The sequence below is a fragment of the Leptidea sinapis genome, chromosome 6 (assembly GCF_905404315.1).
Source record: "Leptidea sinapis chromosome 6, ilLepSina1.1, whole genome shotgun sequence".
Taxonomy (NCBI): domain Eukaryota; kingdom Metazoa; phylum Arthropoda; class Insecta; order Lepidoptera; family Pieridae; genus Leptidea; species Leptidea sinapis.
In genome coordinates this window covers 10,673,534-10,696,583 of record NC_066270.1, presented here as the reverse complement: position 1 = coordinate 10,696,583, position 23,050 = coordinate 10,673,534, and the positions used below count along the sequence as shown (strand labels likewise).

Sequence of the window (23,050 nt, the reverse complement as noted above, 5' to 3'; positions counted from 1 at the left end):
TCCAAGTATCCAAGAAGCTCGCATTCGGAAGAACAATCAGGCACCCGCCTGTAAACGTAGAATCAAATCAAAACGATTTGATTGTTATTATTATTAATTGTAATGTAATTATAATTACATCTTATTCTTATTAATTTATGCATAAAATATTATATAGCTACCCTGGTAACTATGAAAATAAGCATGCATACTCTCCAAGTATCCAAGAAGCTCGCATTGGGAAGAACAGCCAACTTAGCAACTTTAATTCAAATAATATAATTAAATTTTTATTCATGCTATTCAAAATTATTATAAGTCCAATTTAAAATGTACGTCAAAGAAAAAAAATTCACATATACTTAATATTATATTCAACGAGTTCCACTTTAATAGATGCATAAATGAAGGGCAATTTCCAGAATCCCTTAAAATAATGAAAGATGGATCTATCTTTAATTTCAAGGCCCGTAATAAAAATGAATACCAATATATACAACCTATTTTTTTTTTAATAATTGAGATAATATTATGTAATCGACTCAATGGATTTCTCATATCTAACAACTGTCTTAACGCATCTTATGATAACAAGCTTATGAGCTTAGAAACTATATCTTTGGAACATCATTGGAACCTATGCGACCTACTCCAGCAGATCGCATTGCATGAGGTTGCCTTGGGAGACACCAAGGCAAGTACGTTACTTTATTCGTAATGCTATGGAGTCTCATAAGACCGCGGCATGAATTTGAAATATAATTTATGTAGTTGTTTTTTTAATGGTTCACCTCGTGTGTGTTTGCCTACTCATTTTAAGTATTTCACTTATTTATGTAACAAAGTAATTCATATACTATATACTTTCTTTATAAGTGAATTTTGTAACATTATTTTGTAAAATATGTTCCTAAATCGTAAATAGTATTTATAGATTTGTGTTCTGTATGATTGTGATATCAGGATCTCTGATCTGATATCAAAACATACTGTAAGGCCTCTTGTCAACGCCACGTATTTTATATCGTACAGTTAATAAAACTTGCGAGCTTGTATAATATTATGATAACAACACCAAAATTACACAACGTTTGCTTAACGACGCATGGCTAAACGCAAATTGCAGGGCTTGGTCGTAGAAAGCGGAAAGGTGGGTACACGGACCTGTTGGCGCTTGCGCTTAAAAAGCGGTGATGTTTCCACACTTCATTTATTTATAGCAAAATTTGTTAAATAGATAGCTAATTTTACTACACAAGTAGAATGAGAATCGAGGACCGTGTATTCTGCTTAAATATCGTTAGTGTCTCACCAGCCATACTGTATAAATTGGTTTTATTTGTCGTCAAAATAAACAATAGTCAAACGAAGGAAACATAAATGACAGTTTTGGCCTAGTTGTTACATCATTACGAAGTTATAATTTGTTTGCGTATACTTTTTGGATCAAAAGTATATGCAAACATATTAAAAAAATATATACATTTTACAATACCTAAGCTTGTAAACAGTATTCAAAATAGAATTTCAAATATATACAGAGTGTCCCAAAGTTATGGGACATGAAGGGAAAGTACCTTAAATATCGAAGATAGGCTATTTTACTGAAATAATACTTTGTTATTTTTAAAAGTTAGTATTTCTGCATTCAAAGATTTTCTAAAACTTACTTGCCTCGTCTGGGAATCGAAGCGACTGAAATGTAAAAAAAAAGCACCCCTACTTTTATGATGCCAATCGAAAGAATGGCCAAAAACTAATAACCCTTCTTAAGTAACATAGTATTTGCAGAATGCAGCAATGCAGAATTACTAACTTTTAAAAATAACATAAAGTCTTCTTCCAGTAAAATAGCCTATCTTCGATATTTAAGGTACTTTCCCTTCATGTCCCATAACTTTGGGACAGCCTGTATAGCAACATTAAACATGACAAAGGTAAATCTTATCACATAGTTTTAGCCAATTTAGATGGCCTCTCTGGAATTTGAAGTATGCGCAATCAGAATGAGTTCAACTCATATATATATATACATAATATATTAGCGTAAATATTTTTAGTAAACTATTATCTAATAACAGGCAATATTTAAACGTATGCAAAGGCCCATGTTACTAACTCGCCAATATCATCTAAATAATAAGTAACTTTAACATGATAATTTATAAAAAACAGCATTTATAAAAAGCCTGATAAATAAATATTTATACAAATATTCATCAATAATTTTTACATAAAAATATCGATTATTATTATAATATAATGATATGTCTGTGATTTTACAGATCTATTTATAATTCAACTTTTGTAACGGGTGTATATATACTAATACTAATCAGTGGCAGCGTCTTAATTATTACGTCACTACACGGACATGCCCACGAACAGTTGGGCCGGGTATGTCTGTCGCCACATGGTCGCCATCATCATCAGTTATGTTTGTATCTGTTATCCCACATACATACAGACAAATCGAGTTCGCACAGACGTGCAATAGTCATGTCTGCCAGACTTACTGCAACGGTCCTAGTAAACATTGCACTGACCTATAGTAGCGACGCCCGTCAGGCATGTCTGTAAACTTGCCTGTGGCCATGTCCGTGTAGTGAAATCCCCTAGCTTGGGATTAGAACAGAGACCGGAAACAATTCTTAATTAGAAGTCAGTAACGGATAAGCATGCGAAACATTTCTTGGTAGGTGACGATCCCCTCCGATGATCTAATTTTTATTTTGACTACTATAACTGAGATTTAAAAGGAGACGGATACCCTTTCATACATTATTGGGCCAAGATGTAAAATGATGAAATTAGTGTCAATAAATAGCTTATAAATTAAAAAAGCATCACTGAGAATTTAAAGATTTTTGGCAATCTAAAAGCTAAGTTATATAGGAGGTTATGTAAAATTGAGGTTATGCAATATATGGGCAACAATCTATATTAGAAGATTGTTTTTTTTTGTACCATTATAATCGTATAAGTTTAGCAATATCAGAAGTCAAATAGAAAGAAGGAAAATATCAATAAAACATGGGAAACACTCAAATGATAAATCGCGTAGGTACGCACAAACGATACTACGAAACGAGTGATTGACAATTGACATTCTAGACAATTCTGTGCGTGTCACTGTCTGCACAGATTAAAAATAAAGAACGAGATACAGAATCGACTTTTTCTTCGATCGATTTCTGCATAATATTAAGTTGATATATATTTTTTTTTTACTAAAGACATTATGTTATGTTAATTATAAAGTATTTTTTAGGTACTTTTATTGAATCAATCATCTGGTGCAAGTGGTTTTGGGTTGAATTTTATTAACTCATTCACATTAATCGATTATAGTAATCGATATCCCATTTTAATCGTGAATTTTAAGATAATGAAAACTTAATTTTAAGATTTTTCTCGTTTTCTAGATTGTGAATTACGGTAATTTTCTATATATTGAAATAGAAAAATATGACAATTTTTTTAAACCATATCTCAACTAATTACATTTTGGCCCAGAAATCCCCGTCTCCTTTAATGCCGCAACAATCACCACGGCTACTATGTGTGTGGCTAGTTCGTTGCTCCGTCGGAACTTATTAACACATTTAGTACGAAATAACAATGTCTGTGTTGTAAGCCCAAGCTGTACCAACTATTAGCGCGAAAGTGTCTTCAAGAACGTCTAATTTAGTATTCTATGATGTTTTGTGACGGCAGATAATATTTAAGTTTCACACATTCTCAAACATGAAAATATATTCAAATATATTTCACACATATCATTGGCCCGCAGGCATCTAGTATTTGACATTAGTACATGATCAGTATTTGTAACGCAGCCCGTTGCACGCCTCGCATATAATTATTTCCTTGTTTGGAAAACATTTTCTATATCGATCCAATTCCGAATCTATCCACCGTAGCAAACGGTTCTTCAATTTCAGTATTGTCTCCTGTTTCACCAAACCGTCTTGAAAGAACTCCGCTAACACAACCACTAGGCTGTTATCATTATGTGCACACGGCGATCCAAAAGGCCTTTCATTTTTTAAATAATATAACATAAATTTAACGACTTGAGTTATAAGATCTTCATCAGGGCTAAGAAGTCTCAATTTTGCTATTTCTTCCGGGATTAACTTCGAGATTATATTAAGCACTACCGTCATGACATTTGCGTGGGCTTCTTGACTGAGATCTTCCAAGAGGGACGCCACAGAGTTAGCCCCCGACGCACTAACGCGTATCAAATGCAAACCGATCCTCAAAACCTCTTCTGGACGTATTCCTACAATTATATTGTTGACCCCTCTCTTGTTCTCTTCCTCTGCGCTGTAAATGTTACCTGCTGCCGGAGGAGTTAGTTTGGTCGGGACATTTGGCGCATTAACTGCAGACGATAGAACAGTCGAGAAAAGCTCGGCTCTACCTTCCTTACTCAAGGTAGTCAAATCCGCGGGATCAATTTTGTACGCTTGGTTTAAATTGACCCGACCGTCAGATGTCATAGATATTCTCAACTTATTCTCGTTCACGTCTTTGTTGATTCTCAGAACACTGCTGAAGAACTGATCCTTGTTACTGATGTTGTTTATACCCTTTATAACTTCAGTATTGCCCTGTATCGAGCCTTGTACTCGTCGAGATTCAGCGCTTAGTTTGTCAAATATTTTCCTGAAAACAGTTGTTTGCAATGTAAATACGATTTTTTCTTACTGTGCGCAAGCACTTATGAGAAGATTGTTAGCGCTTTCCATATAATATTAAAGAATTATAAACGTTATGAAGAAGAATCAACTTTTAAGGGTTAACAGAGCACAAGTAAATAAAAAAACAAACGATTTATTATCTATTCTCATATTGCAAAAATTATTAACGTCAAAACGAATTTGACTGTAAAATGTGTTTCGAAAGCTGATTTTATTGTACTTTAAAAGGTTTAATAATAGTTATTTAAGAAACTGTTGTGTAATAAGGGGTATTAAAACACGAATGTGGATTTATAATAGTATCACATGAGTGTTTTAATACCTAATTATCAACAGTTGCATAGAATACTATCTACACACAGAATATGATTCCTCTAAAAGATTCTGAAACAGTTAGCTTACTGCTAATATTAAAACACCACTCCTAGTAGTAACGTAATATCATTAATTACTGATTATATACAAATAAACTAAGTATTAATGAATCAATTATTTATTTTAGTATTAATTTACATTTTGTATAGTGCAATAATTAAAATTCACTCGAATATAATGTACTATTGCAGCGTTTAAAATGAATCGCTCATTTTTTGTAACCTACTTTTTTTTACGGCGCGCGACTTCTGGTAGTGTGGAACGCGCGTAAACGAAAATGTTCTTTTTTTGAAATTCATACAGATACCACGCATCGAGCAATAAGAATGTGGCTGTTTGTTGAAACTCTTTGCGCATGAGGGGATCGAAAAAAAAACCATAGGAGTGTTGTTATGAAATTCAGTACAACATTACAACACTCTTTTGGATGATGTAATAGTTATTAGAACATTGGGTGTTTTAATGTTGGCAATAAGCTAACTGTTTCAGAATCTTTAATAGAGGATTTAAAGCATGGGTGTAGATAAAATAACTTTATCCATATAAGGTATTTTTTAGTCTCGTAAAACTTTCTGAAGGCCCCACCTATGTATGTGCCGGTTCAACATGAGTAAAGGCAAGCTTCAACACGTGCTCTTTTCTGTAAGTCAGTTTAGTCATGGGGGACCCATTTTTATTTTAACGATATTAAGCGAATGGATCAATATTGTGAATAGTTCCACTCTGGAACTCGTAACAAAACTAATCTAATTTTCAATGTATCCATTTCTACCTTTAAACCCGAACAAAAAGTCGAAGAATCCAATGTGGTAAGTATATTTATTAGATCTATAATTTCCTATTTTTTCTGACATTGCACAAAACGAATCACTTGTATATTCCTATTTCTGCTAGTTTAATATCCAGCTTCATAACAAGTACGTTATTTTTTTTTTATTACCAGAATTAAGATACATACAAAGTAATTAAAGTTAACACAATACACTTTAACATAATTGTGAATATTTGAGTACCTTGTACGTTATATGTACTGACACAGAAGCCGGGAAACACAGTTACTAAAGAAAGTTACTTCTATTTGACTCGCGGAACATAGCATGGAGATGGTAGAAAAATAATAGTATTAGTAAAATTCATGAAAATAAAAATAAAAACTTCTTAACAAACAATAATGTGTGCGTGTGTGAGTGTGCGAGTGCGTGTGTGTATGTGTGTGTGTCAGTGATTGTGTGTGAGAGTTTCAATCCTTTTTATAAAATTGTTTGTTTTGGAAGACCGTGGCGTCCGATTCAAGGTCACATCCACTACCTACGTACCTACATATTTATACCATTGCTGCCACTGCAAAACATTTTTGTTTTTGTTTACAACTTAAAAATATACCTGTGCCTGTTGCTCCTAAGCGAAGCCCGATACTCGTTTATGGTTTTCGTTTGTGCGTCTTCGATAATGTTTTGTGCTGTCCGATTCGAAATCGCAGCTTGAAAGAAGAATAAAGTGGCCGTTGAGAACTGGAGCAGCTCAAGTTTCGTGGGTTTCTCGCCATGTTTATTGTACTGTGAACAAAATATTATTACTAAATAGTACCGCCAATTCAACATATTTGACTCAACAATCAAAACTCATCAACGTAACCGTGTAACGGAGGGCACATACTTTTATTTATTAGTCAAAGTAACAATTGTACAAATGCCTAACAATTTTTAAGTAAGTTACTGCAAAGTACGAGCAATCAATTATTAAACTAAATTTCACTTACTATAGTTAAAAAAATATATGAAACGGTTCAAACTGAGTGAATGCAAATAATTTGGTTAAATTCATTTTTTTTTGGGTTTCCCAATTTTCGACACATAGTAATAAAAGGACAGGATATTGGCGGATGGTTTTTGGATTTACCATGGGACTGAATGAACCACACGACTTCGTACATTTTTTCACAACAATCACAAAGTTTAGTGACACAAGATGAATATTTTCCAAGTTGAGGTATTTCGGAACCATGTAGTACTTATAATATTTTCATAACGTCTATCGAAACAGATATTTAAGAATTTTGTTACGTTAAGTTTAAAAAGTTTAAAGTTAAAAGTTTAAGTTTAAAGTTGTTAAGTTTCTATCAATCTATAATAGATAAAATAGGTGTTAAATTTATCTTCTATATATAAAAATGAAATGCTGTTTGTTAGTCTCGCTAAAACTCGAGAACGGCTGGACCGATATGGCTAATTTTGGTCTTGAATTATTTGTGGAAGTACAGGGAAGGTTTAAAAGGTGAATAAATAGGAAAGTACTGCTAAATTAAATAAAAACAGCAAATTTGTTTTTCCTTTGATGTGTCCATACATAATTTCTATGAGAGAATTTATTGACGCACGGTTTGATAGTTCCGCTGTGAAACAATTTCATTACGACAGCAGGGTGCATATTTTACGAAGTAATTTTTGATGTTATGATATATTATTGCCAAATTCATATAAAAACATTATTTTATTTATTATATACAGAACAACGTCTGTCGGGTCAGCTAGTCTTCTATATTTTTTACTTTTGTTCTATTATATGAATATACTTTCAGTCAACCATAAATAATTAAAAACTTCTTACATTTGTAGCGAAGTGTACAATACTATTAATAACACCAATGCCTCCAGTTAACAGGTTTGCGTGTCGTAGAATTTCGACAGACGTTGCAAGAGCTTTGCCAACCTACAGAAAAAAAAACAATATTCATTTCATGAATTAAATAATGAAAAAAAAAACATTTAAAGGTATCAAAAACTGTTATAGACAAACGAACGTAGGTAACCCGTACCTGATGGTAAGTGATAACCGCCGCACACAATCTCCTGCAACAACAGAGGAATCACAGGAGCGTTGTGGATCTTTTAAAAGCTGTGTACAGTTTTTTTAAGGCACTCATGTCGTTTTGTCCTGGAAACACCGCACAAGAGAGAGCATTCCATAGTTTGTACGTGTATGAAATTTCCTTAAAACCAGCACTTTGGAGGAGCGCCAGACATCCAGATGGTGGGAATGACATCTTAAATTGTGGCGTGTCATAAAGAAGGTTGAATTCATCATTCATCAGTACTAGGCGAGGAAGTGTTCTCAAAGAGCGGTGACACAACAAAAGTTTTGCACGGCATGTGACATTCCACGTCTGGGAGCTGTGTTGACGAAAAAACCATTTGAGCCAGACCATACTGCAATGCAAAACTATGCACATATCGCCCTACGTAGTCAGTGCTGTGTGGACCAAGCCACTCGGAATTATACCCGTTGAAGTCACCCAAGCTGTTGCTATTTCTGCGGAGGGGATCTGTGCAAGCACGTCGCGAATTGCCGTTTGAACACATCCAGTGAGATGATCCGTTTCTACGTTACCACTATGGGACCTGTAGACACACGCGTAGATGAAGACGCTATTCTCAACATCAACGCGCAGCCATAGAGTAGACATGTTCCTACCCACAAATTGTCGAAACGGCGACATCAGATATCCTCCCTTACAAACGCAAAATATAATGTGTCGCTCGGTCGAGATATCTGCATCTCCGTAAGTAGCAACGAGGAAAATTGCGAGGTTTCAAGTTTGTGGAGGACGTCACTAAAATTGGAGTGAATTCCCCTAATGTTGCAAAATTCCACATTAATTCCGCTTGTCCTTAAAAATGTGCGATAATGTGCGCTCCCCAGAATACGGGTTAGCTGAGCGAGATTGCTCGGGAAGGAATTTCCTAAGTGTGGCAGAGCATGTATCCTCTCGGGGTAAGATCTCTTTGATGACCGCTATTATGTTAGTAATCCACTATTCTTTTTGCGCCCCAGAGAAGAAAAGGGCAGATTAGTGTGTTTATGGGAGGTTTTGCTGCAATTTTGATATTTCATCTGAGAGAATATAGTTAGTTACCGTAGTTAGGTTAGTGCCTGCAGCAGCAGACTTAGCTAGAAGACTGGAAGCAGCACCCGCACCGAGACCGATACTGGAACCTGCTATGTTCAACCAACTACCACGTGCTTCAGCCTTCAACGGACTTATACTCTGAAATTTCGTATATAGGTTCTGTCGGCTTAATAAATAACTTAATTCTATAGTGTGGTTGTGAGTTGTGACTATATGAAGGAGGTTTACTTATTTCTATATTTATAACTATGTGAGGGTATGAGCAGTTGGGTCATTTGATATTAAGCGGCAATATATGCCCATGACAGTGACAATATGATCTAAAGCTTCACAAGGTATTGTTCGACAAGGTTTTTTGTCGAAAATGAATCGAATATATAGTGAGCCACATAACCGTTTACACATCATCAAGACGGCAAAAAATACATTGTAGAACAACAACACAAAAAAATACATACTACAAAAACACTATTCCAAAACAATAGATATAATGTGAACTAAAAAGTATAAAAATAATAACTTATTTTTATACAATCTAATTAATTAGTCTAATTCTAGTTACGATTATTGATATTTTTTGAATCGGTGTCCTTCTGCCGCGACCCGCTCTCGCCTCCTCACGACTCAAGCACATCTCACCTAAAACTATGTATGTATACAAACCTATCTTGGATGACAGCGACTAGATAGTAGATATACTAATTTTTTCAATGCAGCAATGAACGTAAGCGCTTTGCAATTTGATTACAGACAGTTACAAATTCTGCCCCAGATCGCACCCTTACTTACTTAGTCGTTAAGGAGTCCCATTGATCATCATATTCGACTACGACAATAACTTGACCATAACTATGTTATGGTAGATAACTTAAATATCCGGATAGCATAAAAAAATTCGGCCGAGTATCGATAATTTGCTCCTAAGAATTGAAGAGTTCCGTTACTTTGTCATGGATTCCGTAATCAGAACCTAACCAAACTCTCACCAAACTATCTTTGAAGTAAATTTCCTTTCCAATATAACAATAATCTTCGAAATCGGTTGGCGCGATATTAAGTTATTCGTAAATTTATCATCCACTTTGCTATACGTATGTACAGCAAATTTAAGGTTTTCTCATGGATGCCATTGTCAGATCTGGACCAAATTACAATCAATTCAAATTCTTAATAGCGGTCTCATTTGGACAATTAAGTTGAATATCCTGGATTTTTCAAAATGTACCTTACAACATCCACAATTTTCATAGTAGATTTTTATAATTTTTCGAATGAAATTGAATTCATAGTAATAAATGCTCAAGCTTCTACGTAGGATATATCAAGAACTAATTTCATATAGTTCCGGTATGACCATATTCCAAACGTACGACAATACGACAACGGACAATAAGTTGTTAGTGAAAGGCCCGCTATATAAAAAATCAATATTATATATATATATATATATATATATGAATCGGACTATAAGAGATATTGAAAGGATAGTGACTGCGGGAAACTGTGTGAATGGGGCGCTGTGCCAAAAGAGGCGACTGGCCGTTCATAATGGAGTATTTGTGGCCAGGTTAAGGCGACACTAAATGCCAGCGACCTTGAGCAATCTGAGTTCACGGCTGCCTGCCCGCCATCTATGTAACAAGGCCAATATTTTCAAAATTCTTGGGTGGAAAATAGTTAATATGCTTACAATCCTCGTTATTCACAACTAATCTGAATAAATGAACCTACACAGAAAAGTACAAGCTATAAGAATAACTTTTCTGAGAGAAGTACCAAAAAAATGCGTCACGCCATGCCAAAAAACTTGTTTAACTTCAAAGAAAAGTGGTAGTTCAAAAAGGCTCGGCAGTGTTAACTATAACCAACAGCAAGCATTAGCAACCTACAAATAAGACTTAACGATATGTGTAACAGGATTAAGTAGTGTTCATAGCTCGGAATGCTATACTTTCACCACAAAACTTGTCTTAAAACACCATGTTTGCGTGTTTTCTGCTTACTCGTCGCCTTAATGTACGGAAGTGAGAGTTGGGTAACGCAGAAGAAGCATAAAAGCAGAATTAACGCAGTTGTGATGCGATCACTGGGTAGTATGTGTAGGGTGATATTGATTGATAGGATTCTGTAAGTGGTAATACTACGTGCTGTGGTCTGAAAGACGATGTCGTGATAAGGATTGAGAAAGGAATGCTGAAAAGGGTATGGACACATGGAGCGAATGAGTGAAGAACTAACTAATGACTTATCAAATATATAGGGCAAGTGTGTGTGTACAACTCGGTCGCGGGAGATTTCGTAGAACATTATTCACGTCTAGAGAGACAGCTCTGAACACGTCGAAAAAGCGGCGAACTATTAACCTCTATTTTCAGCAACGCACGCACACTAAAATAAAGTGACTGACGTATCGCGAGTATAAGGGCAAGCTGTCATGAAAAAGGCATAAAAGGCATTTATTTTCTCAAAATTTATTCCTTTAGATTTCTTTTTGATGTCATTTCTAATAACTACTAGATGATACTACTACCGCTTCGGAAACAAATGGCGCTCTGCAAGAGAAGAAGCGGCGCTCTTTTCAATAAAAATATACAATATTGTACAGTCATTTCTATCGCTATAAAGAAATCATAATCTAGTCCCAGGCTGTCCGATCATTTAGATATTCAGCAGTGGAGTAATAGGATTTACGACAGAGCCATTTTTTTTTATAAAACATTTAAATTTATTTATAGATAATGCCTGAACAGTGGCTGGGACTTTATTATAGAAGTGTATACATTTACCCTTACCATGCACACTAAAGTTATAAATGTGTCCTGTCATGTGTTTTCTAACAGCAATAGGCTCAATCTAGACATATAAACTAATATCTAAGAGAAAACATATGATATGATTTTCTAATTTCTTTATCAAGTTATTGATTATGATTGATAATGTAGATCATACCAAATATGTTTAAAATAATTTTAAGCTTATATCACACAGATCACTTTGCAATCTAGTTATTTTAATGATATTATAAAATTACCTGTTTATGAATTCGACGATCATGAAGATGCATTGAAGAACGTACAATACCATATACTGCACTACCAACTGTTGCAACTGCAGCTCCACCCAACAATATGGGACCTACTGGGGTGAATGCAGAGGCACCGATCACCCCAAGAGCTCCAACCGAAGCCATAGTACTCACTGTGTCTGCCGAGCCTAGCACTACAGCCGATAGGCCCAAAGAAGCAGACGGGCTCACAGTAAGTTTCACAACAAACTCTTCTGTTCCCTGCAATTTAAAAATCTGTTTCTCAATTTGAATTTGTTTATTTATAACTAGCAGTGTGTGCTGATGGAAGAATGGAAGGTTTTAGTAATGATGGGATCATTTAAAAACAGACTGAAGCACTAAAAATCTTTATTTGTCTAAAATAGCTTCTACTAACAAGAACTATAAAACTATATGGCCCTGTACAACTTTCTGTAATACGGGTATCATCTTTTTTTTTTTACGGAATAGCAGGACAAATGTGCGTACGGGTCACCTGGTGTTAAGTGATCACCGCCGCCCACATTCTCTTGCAACACCAGAGGAATCACAAGAGCGTTGCCGGCCTTTAAGGAAGGTGTGCGCGCCTTTTTTGAAGGTACCCATGTCGTATCGTCCCGGAAACACCGCACAAGGAAGCTCATTCCACAGCTTTGTAGTACGTGGAAGAAAGCTCCTTGAAAACCGCACTGTGGAGGACCGCCACACATCGAGATGGTGAGGATGATATCCTAACTTGTGGCGTGTCGTGCGAAGGTGGAATTTGGCGGCAGGAATCAGGTTACACAGCTCTTCGGAACACTCCCCGTGATAAATGCGGTAGAAGACACACAATGAAGCGACGTCTCTACGCAACGCCAAGTGATCCAGCCGGTCACAAAGCACTGGGTCCCCGACAATTCGAGCTGCTCTACGTTGCACGCGGTCAAATGGATCGAGCTGATACTGGGGTGCGCTAGACCAGAGATGACAGCAATACTCCATGTGTGGCCGGACCTGCGCTTTGTAGAGCGCTAGAATATGGGCCGGCTTGAAGTATTGCCGTGCTCTATTTATGACACCCAGCTTCTTCGAAGCCAATTTGGCTTTGCCCTCCAGCTAGCCACGGTATTGGCAGTCGCTCGAGATTTCGAGACCTAGTATTCCGATACTAGGCGAGGCTTTAAGGGAAGTGTTATCGAAGAGCGGTGATACGACAAATGGGGTTTTTTATTTTTTATTATAAGTACCTAATCATGAAAATACCCTTGTACTAGCTGGATGCTAGCTATAAATTCCTGCATATTATATAGTTTAAAGTGAAAACACTAGGTACAAGTAAAAAAATAAATTTACAATACAAGGTAGAATTATTAGTATAGTTATCACGAATCATTGTTCGTACATCGTCAGATACATTTATCTGAGATAAAACTTTTCCATTTATTACATGCTTAGACTGACTTTTGAAGGTCATCATTATAGTAGAGTATATGATACATTTGTTGCTTTTCAAATTTTATTTGTGTATTAATCCTACTAGTGAGGGTTATCACTTTAAAAACATAACAAATTGTTTAGAGTATATGATTCTCCACTATTTTATATATATACTATATTAGAACCTTGTATTAACATTGATTTTGCTGTATGGGCTGTAGTTTTTGATACTTTATCTACACCCATGCTTTAAATCCTCTATTAAAGATTCTGAAACAGTTAGCTTATTACCAACATTAAAACACCCAATGTCGTAATAACCATTACATCATCCAAACGAGTGTTGTAATGTTGTACTGAATTTCATAACAACACTCCTTGTTTTTTTTTTCGATCCCTTAATGCACAAAGAGTTTCCACAAACAGCCACATTCTTATTGCTCGATGCGTAGTATCTGTATGAATTTCAAAAAAAGAACATTTTCGTTTACGCTTGTTCCACACTACCAGAACATGGCGCGCCGTAAAAAAAAAGTAGTTTATTCGAATCCCCGCCATTTTTCTTGAAAAAATGAGCGATTCAAGTTTTGACAGCACACTGCCGGATATTTTAAACGCTGCAAAATAACATAATTATCAAGTGAATTTTAATAATTGCACTGTACAAAATGTAAATTACTAATAAAATTAATAATTCTTTCATTAATACTTAGTTTACTTGTATATAATCAGTAAGGGATGATATTAGGTTACTACTAGGGCTGGCTATTTTAATGTTAGCAGTAGGTAAGCTGACTGTTTCAGAATCTTTTAGAGGATTCATATTCTGGGTGTAGATAAAGTCTTGTATGCAACTGTTGATAATTAGGTATTAAAACACTCATGTGATACTATTATAAACCCACATTCGTGTTTTAATACCCCTTATTACACAACAGTTGCATGAATAACTATTACACAGTTTGAAAACCTTTTCTTCACAATATGAAGTGTTAAACACAATATAAACACTGCATATTGTTGTCAAGATTTACAATTAATGAAATACAACTGTCTATTCAAATTTCATTGTACCAAAACTTATGGATGATGCGGGATTCAAACTCACGACCTTCGATATACGCCCCAGCGCTTTAGCTAACAGCAAGAGTTGAACAGATAAACCAAGATTTACAATTTATCCCAGAAGAGAGAGACCACTTAAAAATAATGAATTGATTAATTAGTCTGGCGTCAGAATTATCTCAAATGAACAAAATTATTATTAAATACCTCTACTAGCATTCCTTTATATTCACCATTCTCAGGAGCAACTATTACACATTTCGGTAACGTATTATTTGTCAAGAATGACTGCCAATCTTGATAAACTCTCGCATTATCATCAATGAACACTTTACAACATGTGACTGTAACAAATAAACAAATTATTATTATTTTTATGGAAAAAGTAGGACAAACGAGCGTACGGGTCACCTGGTGTTAAGTGATCACCACCGTCCACATTCTCCTTCAACACCAGAAGAATCGCAGGAGCGTTGCCGGCCTTAAAGGAAGGCGCACGCGCTTTTTTGAAGGTACCCATATCGTATCGTCCCAGAAATACCGCACAAGGAAGCTCATTCCACAGCTTTGTAGTATGTGGAAGATAATTCCTTGAAAAACGCACTGTGGAGGACCGCCACACATCCAGATGGTGGAGATGATATCCTAATTTGTGGCGTGACGTGCGAAGGTGAAATTCGGCGGCAGGAATCAGGTGAAACAGGTCTTCGAAACACTCCCCGTGATAAATGCAGTAGAAGACATACAATGAGACGATGTCTCTACGTAATGCCAAGTGATCCAGCCGTTCACAAAGCAGTGGGTCTCCGACAATTCGAGCTGCACTGCGTTGCACGTTGAAATAAGCAAAACGATATATATCATTCTATATCTATTTCTTGCCTGTGTGCATGTCAATGAACGGCTTTTAAATGGCTGGACATAATTTGAATTTTTCATCTGATACTGACATGTTCACATGCAATTGACTTTTTCCTTTATTTACTAAACATTAAAATAAAAAATTAATATTGAGTGTGTCCTTTACTGGCCAAAATAACTGCTACAATACTTCATGGCATGCTTTGGACGAGGTTTTTTTATTAATTCTTGGGGAGTATGTTCCCTTTGGGCTGTAGTAGCAATTGTAAGCTCTCAGATACTCTGTGGGGCTGGGTGTAAAGCTCTGTCTCATCATCACCATACAAATACTTGGGAGTCTATCTCAATCTGAAATTGTAGCGGCCATTTCCCAAATGGTAGGGCAAAAACAGGAATACTTTTAGATTTGTAAGTAATTCTTGCCATAAAATTGGAGATATGTCAGAATTATGTTATAATTTTAGAGTTTATTGTTAATTACGATTTTGAAATTTGACTGTATTGAGACTGCTGAACACTCACACTATTTGTCATCAACGAATAGCAATAATTCTAATAAAATTTGGTTATTGACAAAATCTTACCGTCACTTGTTGTCGGAGTACATTTTCTCACTCGAAAAACAGCAGTACACCAAATATCAACATCATTTTTCTTATGTAAGTCTACCCAATAATCAGAGGGTGATAATTTGTAAAATGGTAGTGGTTTGGGCCTCACACAGACTATCAGTAATACTGACATGACAATATCCTCATTATTCTTTGAATATTTTCCTGAAATAAAATTATATAAAAAATTCTCAAAAGGCGGGAGGTATTAAAAAGTTTATAAGCTTGTTAGTCCAGCTGTACACCCATTCTTATGCCAAATACCTGTAATACCTAATATTTTACTTCAAATAATTACGAAATAGGCTATGAAATGTGCTTTTTGTGTGTGTGTATGTGTGTGTTAAAGTCTACGATAACAATACATAGTATAGTATTACATAGAACATAAAGATGTATTTTACATTAAAAATAAAAGACTATATAAGTGTTGGTGGTGCAATAGCTATCATCAACTGACCCATATGTTAATCCTCTTTATAAATATAGCGATATTAATTATTATACTTTGATCATAGATCTGCTCGTACACCTTCACCACTTGCTCCTTTTGTCTGGATGTATACCCTGCCAAGTTATTTTCTTCCTCATCATTAGATATTATTAACAAATCTTCCATTTCACTTGGTGCTCCAAACAATGCAAATGCTAAGTTTTTTATTAAATGTCCTCTATTACAAAGCTCATACCTAAAATATAAAAATATGAATGAAATAGATATTAGAGATTTAAATTTATGCCTAAAGAATTTCTCAATTAAAACACATATATATTTGGACAAACAGCAGATACTAGGGCGGCACTGAAAATTTCGGGAATCAAGGAAGTGACACAACATTACTATTTAAAAATGTATTTATTGCTTTTCGAAGTATTCTCCGCGAAATTTGACACATTTTTCCATACGATGGAACCAATCATTGAAACAACCATTCCATACGGAAGTTGGAGTCTCCAATATGGCCGTTTTGTAGGCGTCCACAGCTTCTTCAGGTGATGAAAATCTCTGACCACGCAATTTATTCTTTATTTTAGGGAAAGTATAGAAATCACTAGGGCTTAGGTCGGGATTGTACGGCGGATGGTCTAATAATTCTATGTTTTCTTGCTCTAAAAACTCTTTTGTTCTGTGCGCGGTGTGAGAACTCGCATTGTCGTGATGGAGGATGATGTGGCGATTGCAGTTGTTTTTACGGAGCTCAGAACCTGTGACAAACAAATGCTAGCATACCATTCTGCATTAACCGTTCTTTGTCCCTCAAGAGGAATAATTGCAACATGGCTGGTTTTGGAGACAAACGTGGCCACCATTTTTTTTGCAACACTCCGTGAACGAACAATTTTTGTTGGCTTTAACTCATTTTCGAACACCCAAACTCGTGACTCGATTTTTTGTTTCGGGTTCGCACGCGTATTTCCAGGATTCGTCACCTGATACGATGTTGTATACAGCATTTGAGGATCCTGCGTGGAATCTTTCGAGAGTTCTGACGCACCAAGTAACCCGAGTCGCTTTTTGCTCTTCACAGAGCAAATGCGGTATCCATCGGGAAAACAACTTTTTTACACCTAATTGTTCATGCAAGATTATTTGTATTTGACTCATGCCAAAGTTTAAGGTTGCCTGAATTTCGCGGTATGTCACATGTCGATCTTCCTCAATCAGCTTACGCACAGCATCAATGTTTTCTTTGGCGACTACAGTTTTTGGACGACCTTGACGGGGATCATCACTGAGCTTGAAACGTCCACGTTGAAATTCAGAAAACCAGCGATAAATTGTGGTTTTGGATGGGGCTTCATCACCAATAATAATAAAATAAATAAATGGTATTCGATTTTTAAAACCAAGGAGTTTTCAATTAAAAAGATTTTAATATGACAGGAATAGTGGAAATATTCCATTCCCGATACTTTTAGTGCAGCCTATGTATTCAATAATCTGGAGCATATTTGAAATCATAATTATATAATATACTAGTCAAAACAAAATAGGGGCCACCACGTTTTTACAATATTCTCATGAATTCTTGAGGTTTAAACATTGAATAATGATTCGATTGGATAAATTAATTATGTTTTATTGTAGACAGCATAAAATAATGATGCAAACAATTAAAAAAAGAAATTTTCTCAACTTTTTCTAAAAATTGGCATTTTTAGCAAATTAGCAAATACAAAATGTTCATTGATTTGTGACTTTCCTCAATATCTAGTAAGCCCTCCTCGATTTCTAATGCACTCTTGAAGCCTAGAAGGTATACTCTCCACCAGGTGTACCACTGTTTCTTGAGGAATTTGTTCCCAGCTTGATTTCAGAACAATTATTAGCTGTCTTTCATTGTGCACGGGTGGGTTTGTGCTTTGATAACTGCATTTCAGTAAATCCCACATGTGTTCAATGGGATTGAGATCTGGACTGTTTGCAGGCCAGGGCAACACCTGTATACCAGCCTCCTCTAGGGCTTCTCTGGTGGGCCTAGTTGTATGAGCGCGAGCATTATCGTGCATCAGATGGAATCTTGCGCCGATTCTCTGTGCATATGAGAACACATGGGGTCTTATGACCTCCTCGATGTAACGTTGAGCTGTTATTGGGCCTTCGTTTAGAATTACCAGCACGGTTCTGCCTGACATAGAGATTCCTCCCCATACCATAACATTGGGCCCCCAAATCTGTCACCTTCATAGATATAAGCATGCGAAAATCGCTCACCTTCACGCCTCCAGACCCTGATGCGACGGTCATCACTAAAAAAAATTACTATGCACTCATCCGTAAACAATACTGTCCTCCAATCCTTCATATCTCATGCCAGATGCTGCCTTGCGAATGATAGTCGGTTGCATGATGAGCACTTTTAATGGTACCCGCACTATGCGTCTCCTGGAGAACTGCTGGTCCTCGTTTAAACGATTTCTAATGGTTTGATCACTAACATGAATACCGATCGCCTGCCGCAAACGGTTTTGTAAGGAGCAGGCTGTGATGCAGCGTTCTCTGCGCGCAGTCAAGCACACGTAGCGGTCCTTCTGTGCGGTAGTTGCTCGAACTTTGCCAAATCCCCGTCTCCTGGTTAGACTCCCAGTCTCATGAAAACGATTTCAAGTATATTGTATCGCTCGCCGGGAAAAACCCACCTGCAACGCCACAGAATGCTGCGCATGGCCTTCTTGAAGCAATGTTACGGCCCTAATTACAGATGGCAAGTCCATATGACGTCGAATTCTCGGCACAACTTTTTAAAAATGTTAATTCAGCCACTAGTTAAACAAAACTTAGTGTTCTTGACAGAATCGTCAATTTGACTGAGTTGAAATCCATCTAAAAATTGTGTATGATCAAGTAGTTCCAATAAATTATCATTAACTACCCACTTTAAACAATTATGCAGGTGGAATATTCAAAAAATATGTGTTAACAAATAAGGTAACACCATGATAATTCAGCTCCTTGAGAATGCATAAAAAATAAATTATTGCTCACGACATCAAAAAAATCAAGTAGCCCTTATTTTGTTTTTGAGTAGTATATATTATAGTTAATGTTTAGTGAAGTGTAATTTTGTAACTAGCCCTATATTGTGTATGCTCCTTCCCACCATTGTAATAATTGCAACACAAGTTAAGACATTGATTTAGACAATTGAAACAAATTTGTGATTTATTATGGTTATTTATTACCTGTCTTGTTTTTTTTTTTATGATAATAAGGGACGAGACGAGAAGTACGTTCAGCTGATGGTAATTGATACGCCATGCCCATTACAATGCAGTACTGCTCAGGATTCTCAAAAAACCCAAAAATTCTGAGCCGCACTACAACTGCGCTCGTCACCTTGAGACATACGATGTTAAGCGTCATTTGCCCTAAAATTTCACTAGCTACGGCGCCCTTCAGACCGAAACACAGTAATGGTTACACATTACTGCTTCACGGCAGAAATAGGCGCCGTTGTGGTACCCATAATCTAGCCGGCTTCCTGTGCTAAGGAGCCTCCCACTGGTTTCTATTATGTCTTTTATTTATTTGATTATGTCTATTAGACATTCATGACATATATCCGTGAGATATTTTCTGAAATTCAGGATTTTATAGGTTCCTGACATTTCAATGTTGTCAATCAAACAAGTCATAAAAATAATTGTACAACATGTTGCACCCTGATGTAGGCTACACAGAACTACAATATTACGGGATTTAAACATGGATTGTGTGACCACTTCATTATGAATGGCAGTAATACCATCAAGTGAACCCCATTACTACATTGCAAAAACTAAGAATGTATATATAATGATTAACACAATTTGAAAGATCTTAAGCAAAGATGTATAAAATAATATACTTACTTATTACGTTTTGCTCTGTGATATATATACATGAACTATGGACTTTAATAAACAAATATATGTCTCATTGCAGTAATCAATTGTATATTGAGATGGGAATTTAGATAAGTTTATATTAAATAAAGCCACAGGCATTTGAAAAACTACAGTCTACACGAGAACTTATAAACCAGGAAGCCATTTATATCAAATACACTTACTTAACCCAGTCACAACCATCTAAATTTTCAAAATACTCTTGTTGTATCTCTACTGGCGTCAAATTTATTAATTTATCATCCACTAATTGATCTGTGCTGGTACTATCCTGATTGGTGTTGGAAGTCATCCTTTAGAATCTAGATCAATATTATAATTATTAATAGTAGAATTATTGGTATATTATTGTATTTAAGAATGTAATGATACCTAGCAAAATAGCAACACAAATTCTTATTATTGTGCTGTCTTTAGTGAAATTTAGAAAATTAAACAATTAACATTAGTGGATAGGTATTATATCTAATAATATAATATATAATACTTTCCTTTTTAAAAAATAAAATAGTAAATAACATATTAGTAATTTCAACACCGTTTTATTTTATACATGTAAACAATCTGTTTGTTATTTGTACAATATTAATTTTATATTTATTATTGAGTTTGTACCTACCTATTTGGTATGAGAAAACGGAATATTCTTATTTCTTTGCGCTTAGCACAAATCACAGTTGCAGTGGTAAAGTGCAAACTGCAAGTATGTACCATCTACTGAGGTGAGGAAGTATCTAGGTATACATATTGTGAACTTTGAAGCTGATGAAATTATTATTTATTTTGGATAACACAAATAACGAAACAGTGAAGTGTAAACAGTAAACACTGCACTGACAGCGTTAACAACTTGAAGTTGTCTGACTATCGTACCAGGGGAGTAAAAATTATCGTACATGGATCGAAATTATCGTATTTTTTAGGATAATGTCTATTATAGATAAATAAATCATATAAATTGTAATATTGATATGCATGCAAGTACTTCTTTCTTCACTTAATTTGAATAATTCCGTTTGTCAGAGCGAATACAGACATATAATCACAATAATATAACGAAATAACTGCCAACTTTTCTACACAAAATATACGATACATATGAAGTGTGAACATAATCGAGATATCGAAATATCGAACTTATATTCTCTTGTTCGCATTGGTAGATGCTATACTAACCAATAAGAAAGCGTGTACAGCAGGCGCTGGATAAAGTTACAGTATCGGCAGTGGTGAAACTTAGTAGAGCGGATCGTAAGGACCAATAGGAATAGAGAACTTGTATTTCCCGGTATTTTCCCAAGATTTTATTGGACAAAATAAAATCATGCTACTGCGATTTAGACTATCAACGCATGAGTGAAATAATATAAATTCTCAAATTTTGCATCATGATAGAAATTATCGTACAATCTGCGTACGATAATAATATGCTATCGTACATCGTACGTAGGCACAAAATTATCGTATGTGTACGATAATTATCGTACGGTTCCGAACGCTGTGCACTGACAAAAAAACATAGAGAGAGTATTTTAAGATCAGACAGTGACAGATTCACGACAGATCGAATCATTGTCGATAAAATGTACCTACTGTACCTACTCAGTGGTCAGTTGACACTTAACAATTCATTGTACTGCTTCAATTAAAGTATATTATAGGTACATATACTAGCTGACCCAGCAAACGTTGTATTGCCGATATTAAAATCGCCGATAAAAAAATTGATGTTGTCCGATTCTCAGACCTACCCAATATGCACTCAAAATTTCATGAGAATCGATCAAGCCCTTTCGGAGGAGTTCGGTCCCGCACACCGTGACACGAGAATTTTATAAATTAGATATAAAATCTTATATGTATTATACACATGTCCTTTGGGACATGAAGGGAAAGTACCTTAAATATCGAAGTTAGGCTATTTTACTGAAAGAATACTTTATTTTATTTTTAAAAGTAAGTACTTCTGCATTCAAAGATTTTCTAAAAATTACTTGCCTCGTCTGGGAATCGAACCGACTGAAATGTGAAAAGAAAGCACCCCTACTTTTATGATGCCAATCGAAAGAATGGCCAAAAACTAATAACTCTTCTTAAGTAACATAGTATTTTAAGTAAGTAAGTTTAAGTTAAGTAAGTTAATAAGTTTCAAGAAATGAATTTAAATTTGAAATTGATTCAAAATTCAATTCAAGATAAAACAATCAGGAAATTACACTTATGAATGTCAATGTTTTTCTTTTTAAATTTACACCGCTTCGGAAAAGGTTGGTCTTTAACTTTGATAGAGCGGTGATGATACATCGACTATTATAAACACAAGTGGGTATAGCGTTTCAAGTGGCCGGGGTTAATAGAAGATCGGCATTATTTTTCAATTATTATTCACTTTACTTCCTACTTATTTTTTTGCTTTGCATTTTCTTGAAATGGGAATATGGAATTCAACTAAGGTAGGGCGCGTCTTTCGCCTTTATTCCTGTATCTTCCAGTATATTCCTGTTTCTTCCAGTATATTTTGTCGGCTGTTGATCGGGTCCAGTATACTCCTTCAACGGCAATTATCTCGTCGATCCACCTGGTGGTAGGTTTGACTCTTTATCATTTTAAGTTCCTCAGATACCATGATGTGATCATATTACTCCAGCTAATGCTAGATCTTGTTATATGTCCTGCCCAGCAACCATAT

General features: G+C 35.5%; 2 protein-coding genes across 7 annotated transcripts in view; one reads left to right on the top strand and one right to left on the bottom strand.

Moving 5' to 3' along the window:
* LOC126965076 (ELMO domain-containing protein 2) overlaps nucleotides 1-23,050 on the top strand; it is a 250,333-nt gene that overhangs the window by 31,425 nt on the left and 195,858 nt on the right. The gene's annotated exons all lie outside the window — the stretch shown is intronic.
* LOC126964991 (uncharacterized) lies at nucleotides 1,174-21,398 on the bottom strand. 6 transcript variants are annotated; one of them, XM_050808377.1, is made up of 10 exons: nucleotides 20,981-21,398; nucleotides 20,526-20,663; nucleotides 16,480-16,661; nucleotides 15,946-16,137; nucleotides 14,708-14,844; nucleotides 12,002-12,256; nucleotides 8,977-9,108; nucleotides 7,671-7,772; nucleotides 6,447-6,619; nucleotides 1,174-4,653 (listed from the first exon to the last, which is right to left on the bottom strand). In XM_050808377.1, the coding sequence occupies exons 2-10, from the start codon at nucleotides 20,651-20,653 to the stop codon at nucleotides 3,801-3,803; spliced, it is 2,154 nt and encodes a 717-aa protein (XP_050664334.1). In that variant the 5' UTR covers nucleotides 20,654-20,663; nucleotides 20,981-21,398; the 3' UTR covers nucleotides 1,174-3,800. The 6 variants fall into 6 exon arrangements, with proteins under 6 accessions (XP_050664334.1, XP_050664337.1, XP_050664335.1 ...); XM_050808383.1 differs by lacking the exon at nucleotides 1,174-4,653 and adding an exon at nucleotides 7,879-7,912 and having other exon boundaries at nucleotides 6,471-6,619; XM_050808380.1 differs by lacking the exon at nucleotides 7,671-7,772.